The sequence below is a fragment of the Aptenodytes patagonicus genome, chromosome 2 (genome assembly GCF_965638725.1).
Source record: "Aptenodytes patagonicus chromosome 2, bAptPat1.pri.cur, whole genome shotgun sequence".
Taxonomy (NCBI): Eukaryota; Metazoa; Chordata; class Aves; order Sphenisciformes; family Spheniscidae; genus Aptenodytes; species Aptenodytes patagonicus.
Genome location: NC_134950.1, coordinates 168,234,853 through 168,261,400, shown reverse-complemented (window position 1 = coordinate 168,261,400; position 26,548 = coordinate 168,234,853). Strand labels below are relative to the sequence as shown.

Sequence of the window (26,548 nt, the reverse complement as noted above, 5' to 3'; positions counted from 1 at the left end):
GGCAGCCATCCCACAACGTGCGACTGACACCTATTCAATACTCTGTTCTCCTATGGCCAGAAAGGGGCTGAAGAGCCTGTTGCAAGCTTATTCAACAAAACATGCTATTTAGAATAATTAAAAGGTGTTATTGCAATACAGCCCAAGAGTCCCAGAGTTACTTTCTGCTTCTGGCATCTTCTTTAAATGTGTGGTGATTCAAGGACAATTATACTAGCACTTTTATTAGCTTAAACAGATAATAACTGCTCTGCTCCCTTGTGTCTAGCTCCCTCTTAAATAGTGACAGATCATTTATTTGTTTTGGAAGGTGTCTGAAGTCACTCTGTATTCCTGTCTGAGTTTTGATGAGAGCATGAGAAATTTCTCTTGAAGAATAATTTTTATTTTCTCTTTCCATGTCAGAAAATTCCACTGTACACGGAATTACATCCATATGCACCTGTTTGTCTCCTTTATCCTGAGAGCAATTGCTGTTTTCACCAAAGATGCTGTTTTGTTTGCAGATGAAACTATGGACCACTGCCTAATGTCAACGGTACTAAACTTCCCCTCTCTCTTATCCTTGATTTAACATTTAATTCTTGGCCTGAAGAGAACATGGAGATTTCTTAATCCCATTTCTCTTTAGGTTGCTAGAATTGAAATCTTAAACCAAACAATACTACAAAGAAACAAAGACCAAGTGCTATGGCTGCATTCAGCTTTGATATATAAGGTACAGGTCTGTTGACACTAATGAAGCTGTAACAATTTCTATCAGTAAAGAATTTCATCTATAAGAGAGGGTCAATGTTTCCCTTTCAAAAAACTGAAGTAAAGTCAATTGAAATGATGGAATCCCAAACCTATTGAAATCTTGTAATAATTTCTTCATTCTTGTGTGGTAACATTGAATTTTGCCTAAACTTGTAGAGAAAACAGGCACAATGGAGAGCAGACCTAATAGGTTTTTCTTCCTCTGCATTCCAGGTTGCTTGCAAGGCTGCTGTGGCATTCTTCCAGTTCAGCATTTTAGCCAATTTCTTCTGGCTTCTTATAGAAGGGATATACCTGCAAACGCTGCTTTTGCTGACCTTTGTTTCAGACAAGCAGTATGTATGGTGGTTCATATTTACTGGCTGGGGTTAGTACTCTGTTCCTCTTTGTGTTATTTAGTATTTCCATTTACTTTCAGATCTAGATAAAATATTTGTTCTGAGATAAAAGGTGCCTATCAAAGGTGCCACCTTTCTGATGAAAGTTGCCTATTCATCCAGTACTACTACATCAAAACCATACCATTATTCTGTCTTTCTTCTTATCTTGTTAGATATTCTACCGTTCAAAACTTTGAGGGAGAGGATAGGATGGATTACTAGAAATGTTATGATATGTCTACTCAAAAGACTACAGCATTCATCTTTATGATTGGAATTAATTTCATGCAACTATAGTAATTTGAAAGTTAGCCAGCTAATCTAAACTGTCTCTCCAGGTTTCTCCTGCAGTCAGTAGAGTGAGGTATGCATGCCGTGGTGGTGATTAATCCAGTCCTCAAGAAGATGAGTAATGTGGCTGGGTAACATCCTGGAAACATGTTGCCTTCCTCCACTGACTAAAGAAGTTTGGGTGACTAACTTTAAGTTGACATTTTGCTTTTAGTAAGCAGAATTAGATAGATTAATCTTAAATCATGTTGAGTTCAGGCCTAGGAATCAAAAAATTCTACTTTTTTCAGAGATCTTCTGGCTTTAGGGAATCCTTTGAGTTTATACAGCAATTAAAATTATCTCTGATTTTTAGAATATGTGCATATAATACATAAAATTTCTTTCACTGCAGAGAATTGTTTATTGTGACTCTCAGATATTCTTTTACCTCATCTTGGCTATTCTAAAACGGAGGAACCCAAATTGAGTGGTTACATGACATTTTTGGCTTAGGAATGAAAATCAGATTCTCCTGAAGTAAATAGTAATTTATCCTTCATCTTCAGATTCTCAGACTTTTTAAATGTAATTAAATTTTAAAAGCCTGAATTTTATAAAGGGGATGTTAACTTGGAGCTATTCCAATTATGATATCCTGAAACTAGATGCTTAGACCTTGATTAATCACAGCTAACTTGAGATAACAAAGGAAACACCTCAATTAATAGTATAGTAATCCTCATCTCCTTATAATCAATGGAAAGTGAGAGACATCTCAGGGGCAATTTAGATCGTAGGTGATATGGATGTAAATATTTCTCTTGATTAATTAAAAAGGCAACTTGAACTGAATATGGTCCCAGCTTAAAGGTCTTGAACAAAGGACAACTTCTGGGCCTTTCCTACAGATCTCTAATGATACTTAGAAAGATATTACCTATATTTCTATAGATTTATCAGTGAAAATGTCACCTGCTTCAGACTAGAGTCCCTTTTGTGGCAGCTTTGAAAGTCACTTAGTCTTTGGAAATTCAATTCCACAGAATGAGAGCAAAAGCAATTGCCAGGGGGGAAAAAAAAAGAAAAAGAAATAACTATTCAATCATAAATGCAGAAGGATAAGAAGTGACAAAGGGAGGCTGGAAATCACCAACTCGTGGATTTAGCTAAATTTTCATGGAATGCTCATCAATTGATGGGTCTAGAGTGATTAGTAGAGGCTCCTTAGGACAAAAATGTGAACTCTTCTAGCTAGTGTACAAAGAGTTCTATGCTGGCCACAATTCAAAAGATAAGAGAGCTTTAGCTAAATAAGTGATTCCTCCAGCTTCACAAGTGCTCGTAATTCATATCCAAACCTTCAAGTAATTCTTAGCTGTTATTTTTTAAGAGATAGTTTCACAGCATCCCCTATTCTCCTTTGTTTTGATTTCATTCTTCTGCTCTTTTTTTTTGCTTTTTTTTTTTTCTTTCCCTGAAAAGCAAGTTAAGTTCTTTCATAAAGTTATTTAAAATTGTCTGGCCCATTGCTTGACCTTTAATGTACCTCCAATCTGCTGCACCGTGAACCTTCTTGGAATCAAGTTTCCATGGGACATGGTATTCAAAACAATTATATTGTGTGTTCCATGTTGATTTGCCCAGGAGCTCCCACTGCTGTGATATTTGCTTGGGTCCTCACAAGAATCCACCGACAAAATACCGGGTAAGTCAGAGCTTGGATAAAGAAGGCAAGGACATCCTATTTTGTATTGTATTTTGATTTGTTGGTGGGGAAAAATAGATATAAAGAACCAGAAAAACAAAAAAGTTGTTCCAAAGTTGTGCCTCTAATCTTTAAACTTCATACACAAGTAAGTGAGAAAATAGTTTTAAGTCTTCTGATTTTGATGTGTATATATGGAGTAATGAAACCTGGAAATATCATAGTAAGTATTGAAATTTCATTTAGTTTCCTAATGCCTAGTCTTTGAAATAATTATATTTTAAGAAAATCACTGCTTCTGTATAAAATCAGCCATAAATTAGTAACCTTAATCTCTTCAAATAAGTACCTCCCAAACAAACATATTATGTCTTGATAAGTAGTTTCTTCTTTCATTTCCATTCAGTTCTTTGATTCTTTTTTTATTTTATTTTATTTATTTTTATCTTTTAATATAAGAGCCAGGTATAAAGCAGATGGTTGTTTACTAAAAGCTGCCCTGGAGGCCTTCAGGTCATTTCACATGGATGATCAGTTGCAAAAGATATAATTTTACACCTACCTCCTCAGGACTCAGATTAATGATGTAGAAGCAGTAAGTGCTATGGTCCACATCTGGCACATCCTATTTTCCTTTCTTTATATTACTGCAGTGCATCCGCAGAAGTTGTTCTCCGCTGTAATGTTTCATAAGTGGAAGTGGTCTACCTTTCCACATCATGTGCTTCCTTTTTGTAGCCAGGAGGGGTGCAAGGAAGATTTCATTTTTCCTTCTTTCCCGCTGCTCCTCTTCCAAAGAATTGCTGGGTTTGTCTGTTGGTTCTGTAGCAGAAGAATCTGGCACAAGATACTCCAGTTACAGAAAGAGTTCAGAAAATGGTAGAGAGCAGGAATAAGAGCTCTCAGGCTTAGTTCTCACAGGCTTAAAGAGGGGGCTGAAAAGTGTCTGAACCTCGGGTGCTCTTCCAGCAAAGTGCCTACCTGCTCAGTTTACTTCTCTGATGTATTTTATATGTCCACTTTAAGATGAGATTAATTGTGTCCTGCTCTATTGAGATCTATTGATCTCCTTTGACTGCAAGGGAAATGTAGTTGAATAGATGAAGACATCTACACAGGCAGACGAATCTCATTGCAGATCTTCCATTCATTTGGTTGCTCTTCTAATATTAGATATAAAAACAAACTACAGTATCAGAACCCCTCATCTTTTACCTAATAGCCTAGTAAATGGGAAACCCAAGTTCTTCAGACACAGCTGATCTGAACTCACGTTGCTCATGTTGCAGATACACCTTACACTCAGACATGCTGGGAGAAGCCACCATCTGTAAGCCTTATCGTTATGCAGCGAAATATCTTGTATCACAAAACTGGAAGGGAAAATACAGGGAGAGGGAGCATGATATAACCTAGCATGTATGGCACTTGACTAGAGGGAGTTAAGCTGGACTGTTATTGATGTTAAATACATGAAAGCCTCAAAATAAGGACCAAAAGCCCATTCTGCTCTCTCTCTTCAGAGTACCTTTACTAGGGCTCTCGATTTTTCTTGGCTATTTCCTCATGACCCCAAAGTCATTACATTTGTGGATACACAGTAGTTTAGTCTCTGATCTGTACCCTGTAAAACAGTCACTTTTTCAACAGAAGAGGAGGAAAGAAGCCTGAAAATACAAAAGTGCATTTCTTGACTTTGCTCTGGTTCTTCAACACTTGCCTCTCACTGTACAAACTTCCTTTAGATTGGGCTGCACAGAAACTTTTAGAGAGGTATCAGGGTACGAGTACTGGCAGGGGCCTTTAAACAGTGAATTAAAACTTAGTGTCCATCACTTTCCTATTCTGTGTCAGAAATACTTTCATGTGTTATGAAAAGCTCACATGGGATAGATGACATGACTGGTTTTGTTTGCTGTTTCAGATGTTGGGATGATGATGAAAATGGAGTCGTGTTATGGATCATCAAAGGCCCCATTCTGCTAACCGTCTTAGTATGTTTTTTCATTTTGTCTTGAGTATCTTTTGAAATGTGAAAGCTAAGTTAGCCTCTCCTTTCAGTAAGCTGGCAGAAAAGCAATAGCACATGCTATGGTATTGAATTTAAATTAGTTGGAAATTATTGTATAACATATGGTTTTGTTGTTGTTTTTGCTGTTTTTGTTGGTTCTCCCCCCTGCCCCCAAATCACCCTAAGTCAGAACCTAAAGGGTAAAGCCTATGTTTTCTAGAGTCATACTAGGACGTAATAGAATCATCTTGACACCTCCATTCCACATACCACAGTTGTGTCTGTGTCTCTGTAAGTCATTTCTGAAGAAAGGCAATCCATACTGGCAAGACTCTTAGATAATATGAAGCTGGTTTAATACAAGAAATACATATAGATCATTTTATTTAGTATATTTTTAAAATTAGTTCTTAGGCTGTAAACTTAAGACAAAAAATCTCTCTTATGCACACATTCATTCCATCTAAATTCAGGGAGGAAACAGTATGTCATTTAGGACTGTATCTGTTATAATCCCTGTCATAAACAATGAAGGGAACAGAGGGGACTATTTAGACCTTGTAAGATCTGCTAGGTGCTGACAGAGAATATTAGGACTTAATATCAGACATAAAATGATATTGAGATATATAGGTCTATATTCATTCAACATAACTTTCAGCATATCATTATGTATCACTATATATTGGTGGGAAAAATAATACTCTTTCTAATGCTATTGATTTGATCTGTGAGCAGATCTTCACTGGTTTATACCAGTGCAATTCCTATAACTGGGAATTTTCAGTTAATTTGTACCAATTGAAGATATGTCTTGATTTGTAGTAAGTTTACAGATTTTGTCTTGTCTTTTCAGATTAACTTCATTATATTTGTTAATGTGATCAGAATTCTAGTCCATAAATTGAAATCTCAAGAGCGAGGAGGGAGCCATTCGAGCCACTTTTTGTAAGTATTTATGGGTCTCTTGATATTGACCTGTTCTAGCTGCTATAAGAGATATTTCATGGTCAGGAGCACAAAATGTTCTACTCTGTACTAATAGAAAGAGTAATCCCCAGAAGAAATAACAATGTAAACTTTCCTTTTCATCCCAAATATCACATCTCTCTTTTTCTTTGGGAGGAGGGTGGGGTGGATGTGTTGGGGACAATGAGAAAAATAAAATATAAAGTATTACAACTCCAACAGGAGCCAGCCTGAAAGTGTAAACACTAAATGTCAGGTAATGCATCCATCTTGCTTCCAGTCCTTTCCACACAAATGGCCACATAGAGAAAGATGCAGACAATTTCCTTTAAATTCTTAGCAGTAACCTGGCTGATGTTCTGGTAACTGAACCTAGTCCTTCCTGTTTACGATCCCCTTCACAATCAATGGGGATCTCATCAATGCAGTCAGAGGACTCTAGCAAGCTATTTGACTCATCCTAAGATATGTAGGTACAGCTGTTAGTTATGGCACAGGATCTAGCATAAACCTGTGCCCTTCTGGAGTGACCTGAAGGCCAAGCAGAATACCCTAGGACATCAGCAGTGGCTCTCACACCACTGTTTAAGCAACTGAATCGAGTCCTGTGGACAGTAGTGGTTAGATCTCCATTGACAGTTTTGGAAGTTGAGACACTTATATGGGGGATACGTACATGTGATTGAGATTAGTCTCAGGAGAGTAGATCAGAGTATTTAGTTTGGTGTCCCTGTTTTGGCAAAGAACCCTTAAAGGTCAATCCAGAAAACTTGCATGCTGATTTGTTCATCTTTGTTCACCAGGTATTGATGGTGGGAGTGACGGAAAGTAATCTTTCTGTAACTTCGCTGGATGTAGTTGCCTCCATTCTGGAGCTGTCCTCTGTATTAAAATTTGTTCCAACGTATAATTGCTATCACTAATTCCATATTTCTAACAGTGCATTATTCTTTAATTCTTGATCTGCCAGGAGACTTGCTAAATCCACGTTACTCTTGATTCCCCTCTTTGGAGTGCACTACATTGTATTTGCATTTTTCCCAGAAAGCATTGGTCTGGAAGCTCGCCTTTATATTGAGCTGGGCTTGGGTTCTTTCCAGGTAAGCTAGACAAAATGTTTATCAGTCCTAAGAGGTTTGGGCTGAACCACCACACTCTCAGGAGTTTTACATTTCAGGTTGGTTATTAGAGCAGGTGTTAATAATGTGTCTAAATTCAACACACTCATTCCATCTTACTCCTTCGCAAGCTCTTTCTGTTGTTTGTTCCCTTATTATTTGAAATCTCACACTAGTTTTGAGTTCTGACTCACACTTCATATTAATAATCACAAAAAAATTTACATCTACCTTTATTGAATAACAATGACTGAGTGCCATGAAGACCAGTCTATGGATTAAGGTGAACTGATTTAAACTAATTCCACATATAATAAAGGTGATGATAAGAGGATTAAAAAAATAAGGATAATGTGTAACAACCTGGTCTGCCCTTACCCTTTAGCAGAAATGAATCCATCATGTTAATACTTCTTCATTTCCTTTACTTTGCTGTACCACTGTTCAGAACAGTATCTTGGATCTGAGAGGGCCAGGGCCTGGTGCACTTGTAATAAATAGCCGAGATCTTTTTCCTTCCCCTTTCTGCTGTACCCCACAACAGCTTGTCCATGTTCATATGTGTTGAAAGACATCCCTCTTCATAGGATCATAGAATCACAGAATGATTTGGGTTGGAAGGGACCTTAAAGATCAAGTAGTTTCAACCGCCCCTGCCACGGGCAGGGACACCTTCCACTAGTGCTCAAAGCCCCATCCAACCTGACCTTGAACACTTCCAGGGATGGGGCATCCACAGCTTCTCTGGGCAACCTGTGCCGGTGCCTCACCACCCTCATAGTGAAGAATTTCTTCCTTATATCTAATCTAAATCTACCCTCTTTCAGTTTAAAGCTATTACCCCTTGTCCTATCACTACATGCCCTTGTAAAAAGTCCTTCTCCAGCTTTCCTATAGGCCCCCTTCAGGCACTGGAAGGCTGCTATAAGGTCTCCCTGGACCCTTCTCTTCTCCAGGCTGAACAACCCCAACTCTCTCAGCCTGTCTTCATAGGAGAGGTGCTCTAGCCCTCTGATCATCTTTGTGGCCCTCCTCTGGACCCGCTCCAACAGGTCCATGTCCTTCTCATGTTGGGGGCCCCAGAGTTGAACACAGTACTCCAGGTGGGGTCTCACCAGAGCAGAGTAGAGGGGCAGAATCACCTCCCTCGACCTGCTGGCCACGCTGCTTTGGATGCAGCCCAGGATACGGTTGGCTTTCTGGGCTGCAAGCGCACGTTGCCGGGTCATGTTGAGCTTCTCATTAACCAACACCCCCAGGTCCTTCTCCTCAGGGCTGCTCTCAATCCATTCTCCACCCAGCCTGTATTTGTACTTGGGATTGCCCTGACCCATGTGCAGTACCTTGCACTTGGCCTTGTTGCACTTCATGAGGTTCACATGGGCCCACCTCTCAAGCCTGTCAAGGTCCCTCTGGATGGCATCCCTTCCCTCCAGCATGTCAACTGCACCACACAGCTTGGTGTCATCTGCAAACTTGCTGAGGGTGCGCTCAATCCCACTGTCCATGTTGCCAACAAAGATGTTAAACAATGCCGGTCCCAATACCGACCCCTGAGGAACGCCACTCGTCACTGGTCTCCACTTGGACATTGAGCCGTTGACCACAACTCTTTGAGTGCAACCATCCAGTCAATTCCTTATCCACCGAGTGGTCCATCCATCAAATCCATGTGTCTCCAAGTTAGAGAGAAGGATGTCATGTGGGACAGTGTCAAATGCTTTGCACAAGTCCAGGTAGATGACGTCAGTTGCTCTTCCCTTATCCACCAATGCTGTAACCCCATCGTAGAAGGCCACCAAATTTGTCAGGCACAATTTGCCCTTAGTGAAGCCATGCTGGCTGTCAACCAATCACCTCCTTATTTTCCGTGTGCCTTAGCATAGTTTCCAGGAGGATCTGCTTTATGATCTTGCCAGGCACAGAGGTGAGACTGACTAGCTCATAGTTCCCCGGGTCTTCCTTTTTTCCCTTTTTAAAAATGGGGGTTATGTTTCCCCTTTTCCAGTCGGTGGGAACTTCACCAGACTGCCACAACTTCTCAAATACGATGGATAGTGGCTTAGCAACTTCATCTGCCAGTTTCCTCAGGACCCAGAGATGCATCTCTTCAGGTCCCATGGACTTGTGCGCCTTCAGGTGCCTTAGATGGTCTCGAACCTGATCTTCTCTTACAGTGGGCGGTTCTTCATTCTCCCAGTCCCCACCTTTGCCTTCTGTGACCTGGTCAGTGTGGCTCGAGCACTTGTCAGTGAAGACTGAGGCAAAAAAGTCGTTGAGTACCTCAGCCTTCCCCATATCCCAAGTAACCAGCTCTCCTGTTTCCTTCCAGAGAGGGCCCACATTTTTCCTAGTCTTCCTTTTATCCTTGATGTACCTATAGAATCTTTTCTTGTTGCCCTGGACGTCCCTGGCCAGATTTAATTCTACCAGGGCTTTAGCTTTCCTAACCTGATCCCTGGCTGCTCGGACAATTTCTCTGTATTCCTCCCAGGCTACCTGTCCTTGCTTCCACCCTCTGTAGGCTGCTTTGGTTACCTCTCAACCATGGCTGGACACCGTTTGGGTAAATACTTGTTAGCCCAAAACAAAGCTGTGTCATGGACAATGTTAACATTTTAACAATATGTAGAAGCAAAGGTCAGTGTTCAGAGCTGTGCCTTGTTCAGTTTACTAATACAGAGGTAGTCTAGCACTGTCCAGTGTTTGTCTGTGTTTGCACAGCCTGTGAAATGGCTGGCTCCCAGCTGACTAACGCTCTCCCAAACAATGCCTGACTGTAGTTCTGGGTGAATGTGAACCCAAGTCCTTTCCCAATAGGTTGGTTGAACACAGCCATAGTTCTTGTGCGTGAAATAAGATAGCTTAGCAGTAAAGATGCAGAACAAGAACAGGTCCTCACCCAGTTTATTCACTACTGTAAATATAGACTAGAACAAGACAGAGGTCCTTACTACCTTATCTGAGGAAGGACTTGTTTGTAGGATACAGTAAACATTAAGTTAGTCCTTAGTGTCTCCATACAAGGGCAATAATATACATATAATGTCTCCAGTCCATTGAGGAATTTAATCCTATGATGAAAATCCAATAAATAGTGCCACATCACATAAATTCCAATGGAACAATGGTATTTTTTTTGTCTTACTCAAATTTTGAATGAAATCTAATGTCTTTCTCTGATCCTATGCTTTAAATCCTGATGGTTGGCTTTTTTCTCCTTACCCTCCCTGTCCTAGGGTTTTGTTGTCGCTCTTCTATATTGCTTCTCAAATGCAGAGGTGAGTAGCAAGTACATAAGATTATCAAAACCTTTTAAACTCACGGGCCTCTTTTGTTTTTCTTTTTTTTTTTTTTTCCTATTTCCAGAACAGATCTGTGCTTTCATCTGTTCCTGGAAGCATGAAATACCCATATCTCTTTTTTCCCTGGTACCTTTGTTATTGACTTTATTTGTATTCATACAGTTCTGACAGAAGGACACAAAATAAGCTTTGAAGCAATGACCCTTTACAAATGGTTGGTGACTTTCCTGTCAGGGGATTTTTTTTTTCTGCTTTATGTCCGATAGCTATCATGATGATGTCTCAATGGAAAGCTTGTAACACTTCTTACTTTCTTTAGGTTTATTTTCTCCTAGTGAGTTTCTTCCCTTTCCCTTTCCCTTTCCCTTTCCCTTTCCCTTTCCCTTTCCCTTTCCCTTTCCTTTTCCCTTTCCCTTTCCCTTTCCTTTTCCCTTCTCCAGGGCAGCCTGTGTGTTTTCAGTCGTTCTGTTCAAACACTTTCTTTCCTTTTTTTTGTAATATTGTTAGAATTTGAATAAATTCCCTGTAGTACATTTTGGAGAGCATGTAATTTTAAAAACTAACAGCTTCCCACAGAAAGGAGGAGAGTTATCTGGATTTCCTTGTGTAAACACTGTATGGATTGCCAGAATACGCTTGCACTTTCCCAAAAGCCATGAAACAAGAGCCATGAGAAAATGTAAAAACACATCTCATCCTTAGAAAAGTGTGTAGATTAGATGAGAAGAATGACCCACTAATGGTGCCTCAGTCTCCCCACTAGCTTACACTGAACACTTTCATAGAGATGGCTAAATGGAGGTGAAATTAATCCTACCCAAGGATGAATGATGCCTAAAATATGTTTGTTACTTAGGAAAACAATTTATAATGGCCATTCTAGTGCTGTTCTCAGAGAGTGGCTTCAGGACCAACTGTAAATACAGAATGCTCTACTTCCCACCTGCCTTCTGTCTGCATAGACTGCTTGCCAACAGCCTTTAAATAGCTTGCATATTGTATCTTGCAACACACAAATCTACTAGGTGTTGAAAAAGGGTCAGGCAGAGTGTGATCTCTGGCCCCATGATTAAGTGCTATGGGTTGGCTTGCGTTCACGCTGCTTAGGGATAACTGCTTCTGGAGCAGATTGGCCACTCATTATAACTTGGCAGTGGATCCTTCCTGCATCTGTTATGGTTCCCTGCAACCATAAAAACTAATATTTTCTCTGTGTGTGTTCTTTCAGTTTTAAGTATCTGTAATAATGTGAGAGATTGCGCTGCTGCCAAGCAGGGTGGTATCTGTATGGGATGGAACAGGTATTGTGTGTCCTGTTTTTTGGAATAAGGTACACAGGAGTGTTGAAGGGCCTTGAGCTTTCTGGGATAGTACTGGAGTACTGGCTTGGTGGAGGAAGCCCCCTTTTATTTACTAGAGTCTTGAAAGCTCCAGCGGGCATGTTCTGTCCATACTTGAAGCTGCACACAGGAGCTGGCATGTCTGTGTGGTTAGCAGAGAGACTAAAGGCAGAATAGGGGCCACCTCGATGATAAACATTGCCAGTGACTTTCAGGGAGCCCTGATATCCAAGATGTGCTTCTGCATGTCACACCCTCCTTTCTGTACGTCGCTGTAGAGCCCGTACCTAGTAGGGGATTAGACAACAGAATTACTACATGAATTCCTAAGTTCAGAGAACTTAAATCACATTTGTCCATACATACATCCCCTGTAAGAATTAATAGTTTCACTTAACAGTTTATTTCTGCATTTAATGTGGAGTGGGTTTGTGCTAATGGTGCTACAGCTATAACACTGAAATAGATTTCCAGTACTAATGAGAGCCACAGAAGATGGCAGCTATGTGGTTAGAAGCATTTGACATATCTTCTTAGTTTAGGATGGCATTTGTAAATTACTTTGTAGACATTCAGGAGAGCCACCCCCCCTTGAAGGAGAACTAGATGGAGATGAAGCTGAATGTGAATGTAACAGGGCACAGCGAGCAATTAATCCACAGGAGCAGACTGCTCATGTGAAGAGTGGCAAGGACTAGGTGTTTCCTGCACCTAGTTGCTCTCCCTCTGCTACAGCTTTGACTGTGAGCTGCTTTATGTAGGGCAACAGGACCTCCTTTCCCACTGTCACCTCACCCCGGTCCCCATAGTGTCAATAGCAGGCCGTTGACCTCCAGGGTTGTTCAACCTAGTTGTTAGTTGTATGTCAGGTGGTAAAAAAAACAGTTTTGCCTATGCTTTTGAGGATCTCCGAGACCTCTCTCAATTGTAATATGTATTCAAGTTGATTCAGTATCTTTCAGAGTCAGTAAGGAGTCTTTAAGAGGGATTTCAATCTGGATAAACTGAAAGCCTGGAGAAGGACCCCTATTGTACATAGCAGGTCACAGCAAGGAGCCACAGAAGATTCAGTATGAGGAAAAATAGAAATTATACAAAAAGGTAGAAATATTTATGAAGCAGACCTACAACAATAAGCAAAGAAACTGCAGTCAAAAACTTCCCCGTCATCCTCTGAATTTTGGAAATTAAGTCTGTTTATTTTCAAAAGTGAATAGGGACATAGTTTAAGTTCTAAAAATGTGTTAAGGCTTAATCCTGATTGATTTGGGTGCCCTTGTGCATCTGGGCTGAGTAGTCAGGCAGACATTTTGGCATATTTTACCTTCAAGGTCCACTAAGTCTTAATTTTCTGATTTTCTGTTTTTAAATTCCTTTTCTATAGGTTCAAAGTGAACTGAAGAAACAACTGTGCAAATGGCAGTACCAAGAATACCTGAACTTCACACACAAACACGGGGCTTTGTCCAGAGAAAACAGTCCAGTCAACTATGTCACTCAGTTATCACTGCTTGAAAAAATCAGTCCAAAAAGGAAAACATCTGTGTACCAGAATGGTGTAACTTCTGTCTGAGCTTTTCTAGCAGGATGAGTTGCTGTGACGTTGTAACAGCTAAGAAATGCCCAGCTTGGATCCTTTATGGCTTTCCATAGTGTCAAGAGCCTTCTGCGAGTTTCTTGTCCTGAATGTGAGCTGCTTTTGTCACCCGGTACAGATCAGTCTCACAACCCTGGTTCTCTCTCTCCGTAAGCACATAAAATCCACTTGTTTTGTTATGAAAAGCCAGACCTTTAGCTAGTGTGAATCAACATGTTAGCACCCAAAAAAAGGGAACTACATTAATTCCTCCCAGGCCCAGCATGTTTGTTACGTCTTTGTTAGTGTTTCCCTAAATTTCCAGTTTTCAAGAGCACTATTCCTAATCTTCTTTTGAAACAGTTATGGGGTGGCAAAGGTTTGCCATAAAGATTAGTGATGTTTTACTAGTTGTTTTGAGACTTGAGCCGAGTTAATGGGAATTATACACAGAAACTTGCTAAGCACCTACCTATGGAGCAGCAACCTCCTTTAAAAGGAATCTCAAGGTGTCTCAAGAGTGACACAAAAAGGAATGAGTAACATTATCTACTTGGGTTTTTTTCTTCCATGTCTGTTGAACAGAGACATTAAATTAGGCCAGAGGACCCCAAGCCCTTTCTTGTCCGTGGGAAAACATGGAGTAGCTGAAAATTAGGCAGATTATGTGTGTATGAAGGAAGAACATCGAGCAAACCCAATGCAGTGTGCCAGCTGGGCTACCTTGAGCTCAGAATAACTTGCAGACCTAGTCTTAATGCCCAGATGATGGTCCTTGTGTAGCTGGAACAGACCTTCTGCCACCATAACCTTGAAAGCTGGCTGGATCCTTCAATGAAATACACAATTAAACTGTGGTTTTGTGGTTTTTTTGGGACCTCCCTTTGAGGACTAATCTGCTGTGATTGCTGTGATTATCTTGGTCCTGCCCATCATTTCTGGGCTCATTATCACTCCACTCAATGAAGTTTCTGGGGTCAGAATTATCAACACAGCAGCGTGGTCTAGTGAAGCAAAGTATGGTCTAGTAAAACAGAGCGAACCAATGTTGTGCCTGCATCACTTCTTCGGGTGGCCTTCCTCTTTCTTCAGGATTGAGTTGGACTCTACCTCAGACTGTCCAAAAGTAAAGAAAGGGCACACAAGGTACGCTAGACACAGCTATAGTTCCTTTCAAGATAGGCCCATTGCCAGGACAACCTGCATTCAGACTTGAAAGCACTGCTAGAGACCGTGGCCATTCAAGTACATGTTGGCTTTCTGTGAACTGCAATATCAGTTTAACTTTAAAAAGTACTGCTCCAGTCCCTCATTTTGCTCTACTCTTTGTTAATTATTTAGGCCAGGAGACATTTGATTTTGTGGAAACCTCTTTGCTGATTTTAGGTGTTTCATCTCTAGTTCCATTATCAGAGCAGAGATGAATTGTCCAGATTTCTATAAATATGATTCAGATCAGTCCTTTATTAATTAGACTTTTAACCAATCTGTCCCAATGAATCAGATGTCCTCTATAAGGTGTCATTTTGTCTATTCTGACCCCACCTTATCAGTTTTCCTTGTAAAAGTAACCTTTGCTCCTGTGTTGTTTGTTGCCTAGCATAGTGATGTGAACACCTTTGTATGATGTACATCTATAAAAGACAAGTGATAATTACAGCTGTGGTGAGTTTGTAAATTTTAATTATGTCAGTTTGGATATTTCATTTGAGACTATAAAAAAAAAGACAGTCTTATAATTGTGTTTACTATGGATACAGTTTTGAAGCCAATGAATATGTACAATTTTGACCTTTTCATCCAAAAAAAGATTTACATTACATGATCCTGCAGCCTGAGTTAATGCCCCACTCCCCTTCCAAGACACCATCACTAAGACACAGGTCTGTGGTACCCTGCTTCTATCCATTTTGAGAGAAGACTGTTAGTTCAGGTATCTGACTACTTCTGAAGATTTTCTTGAGGAAATAGTAGTGGTAAACATTGAGTTGTCTGTATGAAGGAATTGACCCATATTTCTTCATCTGCCTTTGGGGAGGAACAAAGTTGGAATGAATTATGCTTCTGCTTTTGGCTGACCTGGGAATGTTTCTTCCAAAAAAAACCCTGGCCTGAGGCTTTATGTTATGGAGACTTCTTCTCCCAGTACAATCTCCCCTTTACTTTCTCTCCCACCTAACTTCATCATTTATTTGGTGCATGTATCAGCCATCTCGTGTCACACAGCAATTCCCACTTCCCAGCTGAGCTCCCAGGATGGCCTGCATTTGACTTTAAGACCTGCCACCTCATTATATGTCTTCTTCCTTTATTACTGGGAAGATTCTTTAACGGACCAAGGATCCAGAGGGAGGAGAAATGATGGCAAAGAAAGGTGATAGGTCCCAGTACACCATGAAGGATCTTTCCATCAGTCATTCAGTGTTCAGCCTCCTCATAAAAATTCAACAGCTCTAGCAACCCCACCATTCCTACCAGACCCCGCAACCTAGTTTGTACCCATGTACCATCACCGTGCACATTCAGCTTGCATTAACTCCCCAGATATCCCCTTTTGCCTCAAGCTCTTTCCAGTAACCCTCACAACTCCTCTCACAGAGATCCAACCCAATGCCTCAAAAGTTCTCCAGTGACCTCAGCAGTACACCAGCTACCTGCCCTGCCTGTCCTTTGTCCAAAATGTCCCTGCATCCCTCCCAATGCTATTTACATTTCCAAGCCTTTTACTTTTCATTTTGGATCAGGATGTGTAAGCCATAAGCTGGAATCGAGGGCTATATGAAGATATTCTGCATATATACAAAGCCACTATTTACCTAATTTATATAAAGGGCACACTTGAAACAACCTGGTGATGAGGTTTATAATCTTGGGGAGTGCAAAAGTTTCTTGGATAAAGGTTTTGTCTGGGCTGTGAAAAGGCTGCTCAGCCCTTCTCGATGGCACATCTGAGGACATGATGGTGTCTGTAGGAGTAGGGAAGGTTTCAGAGATATGTTGCTTGACAGCAGGCCTGCGCAGGCAGCAAAGGGATTGTCACAAACGGTGTCTAGAAGTGCTGTGCGGTCTGCATGGAGGCACTGCCATCTCGTGGTGTGCGCTGTGAGCCGGGCACGCTGCTGGCCTGTCTGGATGCGTGCAGTCCGGAAAGCTAGGCAGTGCACCAAAACATTGCCCCCTGCTCACAGCCAGTAGGAAGCTGAGATATGCCCTCTCCCACGTGAGATTTACATGATCGCCAAAGAACAGCTGCAATATATCATTAAGTTATATGAGCTAGGAAAAGCTGCTTTCTCTTCCTCTAATCCCCTGGCATCTTTTACACAGTTTAACTCTTCAAGTATTATTTTTAAATCCCTTTACAAACTACATGACAACCTGGAACGATTAAAAACAACTGTTCCAGCTGTTTTTCTTGGTGTTGCAGCAAAGACAGGTTGTTAAGGTAACTGAAATTTCTCACCAAAAGTAGATTTTTAAATCTTACAGTGTCAGCACATTTTTTCAGAAAGCTTGATTGTGTGGACTCCATATTAAAATAAATCCTTCCAGCAGGCAGTTTTACCTGCTTTGCCAATGCTGAGCTTCCCCAAGGTTGCTTAATTCACCCAGAGCTGGATCGATTTTCAGATCAGTGCAGAGGGACGGTAGAAGGTATTGCAAAAAAACAGGCCTGAAAAACATGAAGGTTTCAGTGCATCTCAAACTAAGAGAAAAAATAATTAATCAATTTAAAAGTCCATTGTGTGACAGAGAATGTTCTTCAGGAAAAATTAAATGCTGTGATAAGAAATACCCAATGTGATACTCTGTGTGTAAAGCAAAGGTGGTGTTTAGCTCACAGGTTATGATAGCTAAATTTAGGCATCTGTATGTTGCAGCCTATATATGATTTGGATGTCTAAGCCAGTGGAAGTATTAGCAATACAGTTAGTGAAATCCATGAGCCACTCAACTCTCCCTAAAGTAAGCACCTACATTTGGTCAACTGTATAGCTGTCTAGACATCACTGGCTATTGGAGTTGGATTCTGTTGCATACACATAGCTACCAAATGCCATTTGAGATGTCTTGGGGCATCCAAGACATCTGTGCTGTCCTGGAGATATGATTCAGATTTTTGGACACTTATACTTTTCTGGAAGAGCAGCTGGACGCCAGGGAGGACACCACACAGCTTTCAAAATCACACTAGCTACTTGCATTTAAGCATCCAATCCCTGCTCTTGGTGTCTATTGTCTGTAATGAAAGCTTGGGCACCTAGTCCGTGTGTACATGCCTTCCTATTCCTTCAGTCCTACTCCATGAGATAAACTCTACCCTATAGCTAAAGCGTATTAAAGGATGGTCATAGTTTGATTTCTTTGTATTCAGGCTACCTGTGTGGTTGCATCACAAGCATGTTATGATTTTCTTATCATCTACTAAACTGCTGTGCAAAAATGACTCCTCTCCAGCAAACCCAATCTCAAGTCAAGTTGAGTTGAGTGGGCAAAGTTGATTGAATCCACACCCAAGATTAAAACCAGACTTTAAAAGAGCCTAGCCCAGCAATGGATGAGTGACTAAATCATGGAATGCAGAGATGGGTCCAACTTTTTTGGAAATCCAGTGGTTACTGTTTGCTCAACTATTGGAATAGGCTACAGAAACTGCCAGATACAGTTTGACGGCTGTGCCCCACTAGATAGAAGTTGCCAGAAATAGTCCTTTGGTAAAGTCAGAGACCTAACCTATAAGTCTTGATGATGTAGGGTTAAAAAGTGCTTTAAAATCAATTTAAACTAGAGATAAGGAGAAATTAAAAAAATATATTAAAGAATTTTTTTAGTATCTGAGTGAGAATTTTTCAATTTCAGAAGAGACAGCTGGATTCGAGGCAATACTCTCCTTGGTGTGTTGACAGACCTCGTAAATGAGGTTTTCCCGGTGTCTGGTTCTTGGAGCAAAAGTGCTATAGTGTGGTATTGTTTCTTTAAAATTGTGGATATTTACCATAGGACTTTTAGAGTGGGCTGAAATACTTTTGGAGGTGCCTTTTCTTTTTCTGCCTCTTAAAAAGGAGACTAAAAAAAATTGCTTAGACTAGATGTAACCTTTAGAAATAAGGCTTTTTCCAGATTCCTTGTTCCACATTTGCTAATCTCCCTGTTTAGTAAGATGGTGACTGATGCAACCCTTCTGCAAATGGTGGAAAGGGGAGACACGTCCTGTGCTGCGTCATCCAGCAGTCAAAGAAGAGGCTGAGGCTGCCTCAGCTCACCCAGTAAATCCATGCAAATGTATTAACATAGGGTATTTACAATGATTTGAAATATAGCAAAAATGAAAATCCATATATCTGCCCTGTCCCCCTCCGCTCCCATCCTGCCCATGGGCCCAAGACCCATTTCAGCCCAGGCTGTGCCTCAGAAATGCTGTAGGATGCTGATCTCCAGCTTTGCAACAGCCCTGCCCCACCAAGGGCTCCACTGGTCTGGGACGGATACATAGGCTGACGTCCTGGCCTGGCCTTGGACCTGCCTTGGACCTGCCTTGCCACCATGAACTTGCCTGATGATCTGGACTCTTGGTTGAACTGTCTCCAGACCTTCCTTGCTTCCTCACCGGGGCTGCGACTGACCCTACTGCCCATGCGATGCCCCTTGTCTCCCAGCCCCCATTCCTCAGGATCAGCTGGCCCTGGCTGCTCCCTGACACATCTCTAACCTCAGTTTCAATGTCTATACGTCCACTTCCCCATCAAGGACGAGGCTCCAAATATCTGTACTTTGGCTAAACAATGAGGGAGAATAGCCATTGAAAGATGTAGCCTTTGTGGAGGGTTCACAGATCCATGAGGGTTAGACAAAGACTTATGGTAGCTGAAGCTGAGGAAAAAGATGGGAGAAATATCAGGAATAGGTCATCTGCTGTGGAGTCCTCTGTTTCAGTAGGGTGAACGTACCTGATCTTTTGAAAATGAACCCGATGATAAAACTCTTGAGGTTTGCTTTGACTACAAAAGAAATGAAGCCTTGAAGCATATCAGATGTTATATAGACCAATCTTTTTCCACCTTTGCCAACTGGCAGTGCCTTTGTTTGAGGACAACAGATTTTCTTTTCCTGTTTAGACCCCTTAGAAATAATATGTAGACCCCAAAGGACCTGTGGATCAAAGCTCAGAGCCACAGGGCCTATTAGTTGCAATGGAGAGTGTGTTGCATTTGTATTAGCAGTATCAGACCATAGTCATGCTTGATACTGATGCGGTGTGCTAAACAACTTCCTCATGTAACTCCACTGATTGATGGTGAAGAAAGAGCGTGCATGGCCCACTAATGGCGAAGACTTCATGCCTGGTTGGTCCAGGACTGACTTGGCCCAGCAGAATCCAGGGACTCCTTCCCATGAGGCAGGAAGCTCATGGAAAGCTTTTAGCTCCCTTTTAGCCCAAACAACTCCATCCTGCTGCTTCAGGAAGAAATACGCTACTCTGTAACTTCACAGACAAAAATTTCTCTTTGGTGCAATTTTATATCAGAACGGACTTATACAAAATGATAATACATTTATTGTGTCATCTACAGCAGTATACATGTTAAAAACAATTTCTCAAAACACAAAAAAGGTTAGAAAGCAGCAATTGATATCTGTGTTTCCACCTCATAACAAAGCTGAATAACCCCAGATCCCATTACCAATTAAACCCATTTTGACCAAAAAAGGTCAGTATTAGACCCAACAGGCCAGTAAGTTTGTACCTTGACACAGTCAAAAGCCAAAATACAGCTTTCCATCCAATAACTTGGTACTTCTCTTCTCAGAGCTACAGCATGTTACATTGCCACTAAATGGACAAGAAGAAGGGAAAGAGAATGAACACCCCAAATATTTATTTTTACAGATTATACCGGTACACAAAGGCCTCTTGAGACTTCTCTGCAAGCACAAAGTCCATCGGAAAAGATATATCTGGAAGCCTAAGTCATTTCAGACACTGAAGAGTGTCACGTCACACAGTGTCATATCACACAGTAATTCCTTACATGGATGAATTCCCCAAAAGAAAGCCAATGGGAAATTGCAATTTTAATCATAAGAAGGTGAAAGACCACGAGGTTCAAAACATTGTTCAAGCTCTGCTGGTGTGTTTTCATACACAAAGTACAATGTGTATTTAGCTGAACTTAGCTCTTTAGTACAGGTATGCATGGAGCTTAACATCAGAGCATCATTAACTACTACTGCACACTCCATATCTTCCTAATGTTACTCTTACATGCAATTCTGAACTGGTTGCACGTGCCTGACTGCTAAAAGAAGAGGGTAAAATCCTAACTTTTTTTCACTGCATGTGCACTATACACCATGGCTTGTTTCTGGACACAGAAGTGCTGGTCATATGGACACAATCTGACAGAGAGAACAAGACTTCCTGAAAACTACTCTCGGTGAGAGCTACTAAGCCTTTATCAGGCATTCACCTCCCCCAAATCTGGTTGGTAATACCCAACAGAAGCCACCCCTAAGCTTTTCAAGACCATTATTTCTCAGCATGCATGAAACAGAACAATAGTGACTGGGCAAAGTTGCCAGGGGAAAAGTCATCTACATGTAGACTTCCACAGTGTCAACATCTGTCTCTGATCTGGCCAGCTAGACTTCCTGGTGGAAAGAAACAGATACTTGCAAATTATGAATCATCCCACCCTGGAGTAGACAGCAAAAATATGTTTGATGCTTATACTTTAAAATTGCTCACTTCTCTCTTGTGACTACAAAGGCAAAGTGGAGAAACTAGATCAAAGGAAGATCTTCACTATTGAGGTCTAAAGTTAAGTGATGTGGGTATCTCCTCAGCTGCCTGCTTAGTGACACAGGATCTTTTCCAGGACTTTGCCTATGAGCCAGAATGCCTAATGCTGAAAGTGCCAGATGTTGAAAGGGACACATATTTAATATAGCCCTTGATATTTAACTCCCTAAGAAAGAAAATCAGGTAAACCCAGATATTTAATTGTATCTTTGCATTATGTACATTTCTACAGTTGTAGACTCAGGAGTCCAACAGACACTGCCTTCACATAGATACCAAAGTGTAGCTATCTGAGTTTGGAGCTGAATCCCATCCAGTGAGTTTATCTCAGTTTCCTAGATATCCACACAGAGCTCATAGATATGACATAGGAACTGTAGGAGACACTAATCTTGTCTGGCAGCTGGAGGCTAAGCGGGATCCCATGTGGTGTCCCATATATGCTGCTCTATCTGTTCTTACTACCTTGTCTTGCGTCCCTTTAGACCTTCCATGCTATAATAGCTCTGCTGAGGTCATATTTATTGCAGTGTCATGGAGCAGTTGATTTTAAGCAGCCTACATTTCTCTGGAAGCCTTGCCCACATGAGAAAACCTCAGAACAAAAAAGAAAGTCTTACTATCATGAAATCACATAATCAGACCAAGGAGGAAAAGCTTAATTTGTTGAACTTTCTAGATACATCCACCGAATGTAGAAACTATGAGGATTACCTTTGGCATTTGGATCCTGTACTTTGTCATGTAAGGAGGTTTCATAGGGTTCATGGCAGCTGTGAAATCACAGCTTGCATGTTTCTGTAGATGTTGAGGATACAGAGGGGTAAGTACCGTAGCTTCGTCCAGGGTGCAGCATCTGTTCTACCTGTATCTTCTCAAACCAGCCGCTCACTGTGAAAAGCCTACAGAGACCTGGTTACACTGCTCTTTCATCCTGGCCCTTCTGTAATATTGGGATATAGATACTCCTTGTGATTATAGCTGACTAACAGTGGTCGTGCTTTCCTCACCATCTCCTCTCTATCATTTTTTGTCAAAGTGGATGTTGGATGGGAGGCATTGAGAGGTTCATCAAAGACTGGATGACGCTATGTGCAGAAAGCTGAAAAACCAGTCATCTAGATTGTCCTAGGAAAATAGCTTGTAGTAACTCATCCTCAGCTCTTTGCAGCTGTACTTTTCAAGCTTTTTTTGATCTGTGAGAGCCTTCACATAATTACAGGTAAGACAAAAGCCCTTCAGAAGACTTACAAGCATATATTACTACATACAAAGGATGAACTTATTTTCCTTGATCATCTTCCATGATGATCTTCTTCAGAAATAGTCTATGGGCTCTGAAGTCTCCACGGACCACAGGTTGAAAACCTCTGCCATAAGCAATTGTTTCTGAAACAGTACTGAAAAACAATTTCAAATAACAAGGCAAATAAAGCTGATGAGATTAATGGGTTTTGCATTTCTTTTATTGCCACTGTTTACTAAAGTCACTCTGGACATTCTTTTTTTGCTATACCCTCTGAAATTTTTATATCTGATTTCTGACAGGGCTGGGCTGGAAAGATAACGTGAAGTTAGGTATCTGCATGGTTCACAGGCCAGATTTAGTAGGGATTTAGTAGCACTGTCAGACACATGAGCACTGAAACCTCACAAGCTGACACAATCAGTATATTTTTGCCCATCTGAATGTTGATTTCCTGCAGTATGTTGACTGAATGAGCGTCCTATCCCTTTGATTGGAAACAGCAGCAATACAGCTTCTCTTGCAAGATTATAACTGAAACCAGAAAAGGAGAAGATTGAGATCATTTCTGCCTTTAGATCTGACTGAATAAAAGCTGCTCAAAAAGTAAATCTCATTTATACACTTTCAAGAACTGGAAATCCTTCTCTTAGTTTTTATTGTTACTTTTTTTTTTCCCAGGGTGCTTGGCATGCTGCTTCCAGTTAATTTTTCTGCTGTTCTCAATGGATTTGCATATGTCTGTATTTGCTGCTTTGCATTGTTTTTGCTGCCCAAATTGAGATTAGAGCTGAAACAAATGCACCTTAACTGTGTGATTATTTTTAGTCTTATCTTTCAGCTGCATGATCAAAGATAAACTGTAGACTTTATCTGAAATAAAGCTGTTCATATTTCAGGAAGAGAGAAAAGAGCTGGAGGCAAGATTAGTAAGACAAGGAGCATAAGCGAGCCAGGAGTTATTTTAATGTGGAATTCAGAAACAGGTTTCTAACTGCCAGAAGAGTGAAGTTTTACAATAACTTTCCAGTGGGAAGAGAAGGTGAGAAAAAGAAAAGCCTACTGAATTTTAAAAGGGGAGTTGATCAGTTTAGGAGTGGGAGTAATATGCTGTGAAAACAATGGCAATTACAGAGTTTCCTTCAGATTAAGTGTCCTTATGGCACTGTGCTGCTCTGGAACACCTGAGGATCAGAGACCAACAGCTCTAACTCTGCTAAATACGTTTTGTTCTTTTTTTAGTTACTGATTTCTTTTGTCCATGGGATTTATGAAAAGAAGCTGAATCTTTGAGCTAACCAGAGGTCTTACATAGCCCTTCACGTGCAAGCACAGAAGCTATCATGTTATGCAGTAGCAGAATTCCATCCATCGATATGACAATATTATGAAAAGCCACAATTTTACAAAATGACATGGACAAGGCAAATTATGGCAACTAGTCCTTTCATCACTGCTGAAGAGGATCAATTCTCCCAGGTCAGGTTTTGAGCAGGACTCTAACAAACACTATATTGTGTCTGGTTCTGGTCCCCACAATTCAAGAAAGATGTGGTCAAACTGGGGAGGGTCAAAAGGAGGGCCATGAAGATGACCAAAGGGATGGACAACCTGCTCGACAAGGAAAGACTGAAGGAGTTAGGTCTTTTCTCCCTGGAGAAGAGAAGGCTCAGGGGGGACCTCATCACAGTATTCCAGTACTAAAAGGGTGGCTACAAAGAGAATGGAGGCTGTCTCTTCACAAGGACCCACATAGAGAAGACAAGGGGAACAGGTACAAGTTGCACCAGGAGAGGTTTCACCTTGATATAAGAAAGACATTTTTACAGTGAGAACAATCATTCACTGGAACAACCTCCCCAGGGATGTGGTAGAGTCCCCATCACTGGAGGTTTTCAAGATGTGATTGGTCAGGGTGCTAGACATTCTCATCTAGGCTCCCTTTCTCATGAAACATTGGACCAGATGATTGTTTGAGGTCCCTTCCAATGTGAGCTGTTGATTCTATGATTCTATGAACTGTTCTGCATTTCCTTCTGGAAGGTATCTCACACTTGTCATTGACAACGAAGAGAGTCTAGGGAGAGTCATCTTTGCAAAGGTAATCTCAAATTATCAGGTCAGTTCCTGCCCACTTCTGGTTGTTCTTTAGCCTTGTAATTGAAAGACACAGTTCTTTAATTGCAATGATGGAAGCTGCTGAAAAGGAGGAGCTAGACACCAAATAGAGTGTCTGAATTTAACTTCCAAACTGCACCTTTTTTGCATTTCACTCTGGACTCACCTGGCTTCATCTCTCTCCCTTCCCTCACCACCCCACTTTAACACCCGGTTTTCAAATACAAATACTTAAATGAGGCAGAGGAACTTGGGTGTTTTTCCTCTATGAAATAAAACTCCCACAACTAAACATTTAAATTTCATTACCTGGGCTCTGAGTCTCAGGTATACTAAATGTAGATGAAGGTAAAAGGAGGTGAGGTCACCATGCAGCAATGAAACAAGCCTTGTCCTTTGAAATATAGGTTGTAGTTTTCATCTTGGGATGTTAATTGTCCTCTAGTACCAGCACTCCACAACAAAAAGTCAATAATCAAACAGTGGTTAGATACAGTAAATAGTCACAAAAGCTGCAGCACATAAACTTTTTGTATATTTACAAAAGCAAAATAAGAAAATTAGACAAGAAAAACTTTATGGACATGGTAGAAAAAATGGCTCAAGGAGCACTGCACACTTGTTTTTCTTTTAATTATGTATTGTTTTTAATAACATAGCCTTTCTAGCTGCAAAATATATTTCACAGTGAAAAATCAAACAAAGCACTGTTACACGCAATTGATATTTACACACGCTTGGAAGCAAACGACCTGTTGGTTTCTTCCATCCTGAAACAAATAGAAATGACAGCCACTGTGAATGGTGGCCATGGATGTCCAGCATCTTCAGCTTACATTCAACATAAAGATTTCTTGAGACCTAATTTGTGCGATGGCGTCAGAGTCTGGTTTAGATAACTACATACACCTGAAGTATGATCTTTCCAGTAACACTGAGAAAGTTCAAGTGACTGAGGAAAGCCACATTTGCAAGTGCATCAACACTGCCAATAAAAAAAAATTATAGTAGAAGGGGGTTGCTTGTATAATACATTGTGTATTAAATTTGTCGAGAGATACCATTTCTTCTAGTAAATCCAGTGCTGGTGAAAGGTACTGAAGACTTCAATTTGTTCACTGAACAAGAAACACAGGGACTGCAACAGCAGAAATTTCCCCTCCACTGCCCTCCCATTTGTCTTGCTCCTGAGCATTGGCTCTAGGAATTTAAGGGGCAAGTCCAAATTTTCATGACTATTCAGTCCTTGGCCTCTCTTGCTGAGACCACCAAAAAATAATAGTAATAGTAATGTGCTGAGGCCAAATCCCAAGCCAAAGTGAAGTGGCTTTGTTCTCACACTAACAGTTTTCTGTACTGATTTTAATTTAGCTGAGGACCTGGTCTCCAGCGTGCATGATTGGAGGGTGGTTTTGGTGATGTGGACATTTGCCCACGAGGCACTGGACTGAGATCCACCAACTCAAATTGCAGAGCGTTGTAGGACAGCCAGGAAAACAATAGAATCCAAAAGTAAACCTAGAAAAAGCCTCAAAAAAAAAAAAAAATTAAAAAAAGTTCCAAACACCTTCTTGCTCTGGACTGAAACATGGCAAAAAGTCTCCAGCTAGAGGCAGTTATTCAACACCTTTTTCTCAAAAGTTCTAACTTATTAATGCTTGAATATTGGCTACTAGCCATTCATGCAAAATATACTTTTTGATTTTTTTAAATAATACTTACAGCATTGTCAATATAATACCTCGTGAAAGCCCATACTACAGAAAATACAAAACTAAATGTTTTCTGTTCATCTAACATTAGATAGTCTCATTTAAAAAATGTCTAAGTATGCATTTACCCGATAGATCTGATTTTCCCCATCTGCCAGGTCTTTCTGGCCTCCAAAGCACATGGTTCCTTGGGAAACTTTCTAAAATAGCTTTTAGCAGCATCTAATGAGAGAGG

The 26,548-nt window shown here is 40.7% G+C and overlaps 1 protein-coding gene across 1 annotated transcript in view; it reads left to right on the top strand.

Moving 5' to 3' along the window:
* The window catches only part of LOC143157551 (vasoactive intestinal polypeptide receptor 1-like), a 31,414-nt gene extending 17,981 nt beyond the window's left edge, over positions 1 to 13,433 (top strand). Inside the window, exons 6-13 of the mRNA XM_076332378.1 lie at positions 406 to 538; positions 973 to 1,126; positions 3,057 to 3,117; positions 5,042 to 5,111; positions 5,985 to 6,076; positions 7,068 to 7,197; positions 10,455 to 10,496; positions 13,245 to 13,433. Of these exons, the coding sequence (XP_076188493.1) occupies positions 406 to 538; positions 973 to 1,126; positions 3,057 to 3,117; positions 5,042 to 5,111; positions 5,985 to 6,076; positions 7,068 to 7,197; positions 10,455 to 10,496; positions 13,245 to 13,433 (871 nt within the window). The remainder of the gene's footprint in view (positions 1 to 405; positions 539 to 972; positions 1,127 to 3,056; positions 3,118 to 5,041; positions 5,112 to 5,984; positions 6,077 to 7,067; positions 7,198 to 10,454; positions 10,497 to 13,244) is intronic.
* Positions 13,434 to 26,548: the final 13,115 nt, after the last annotated feature.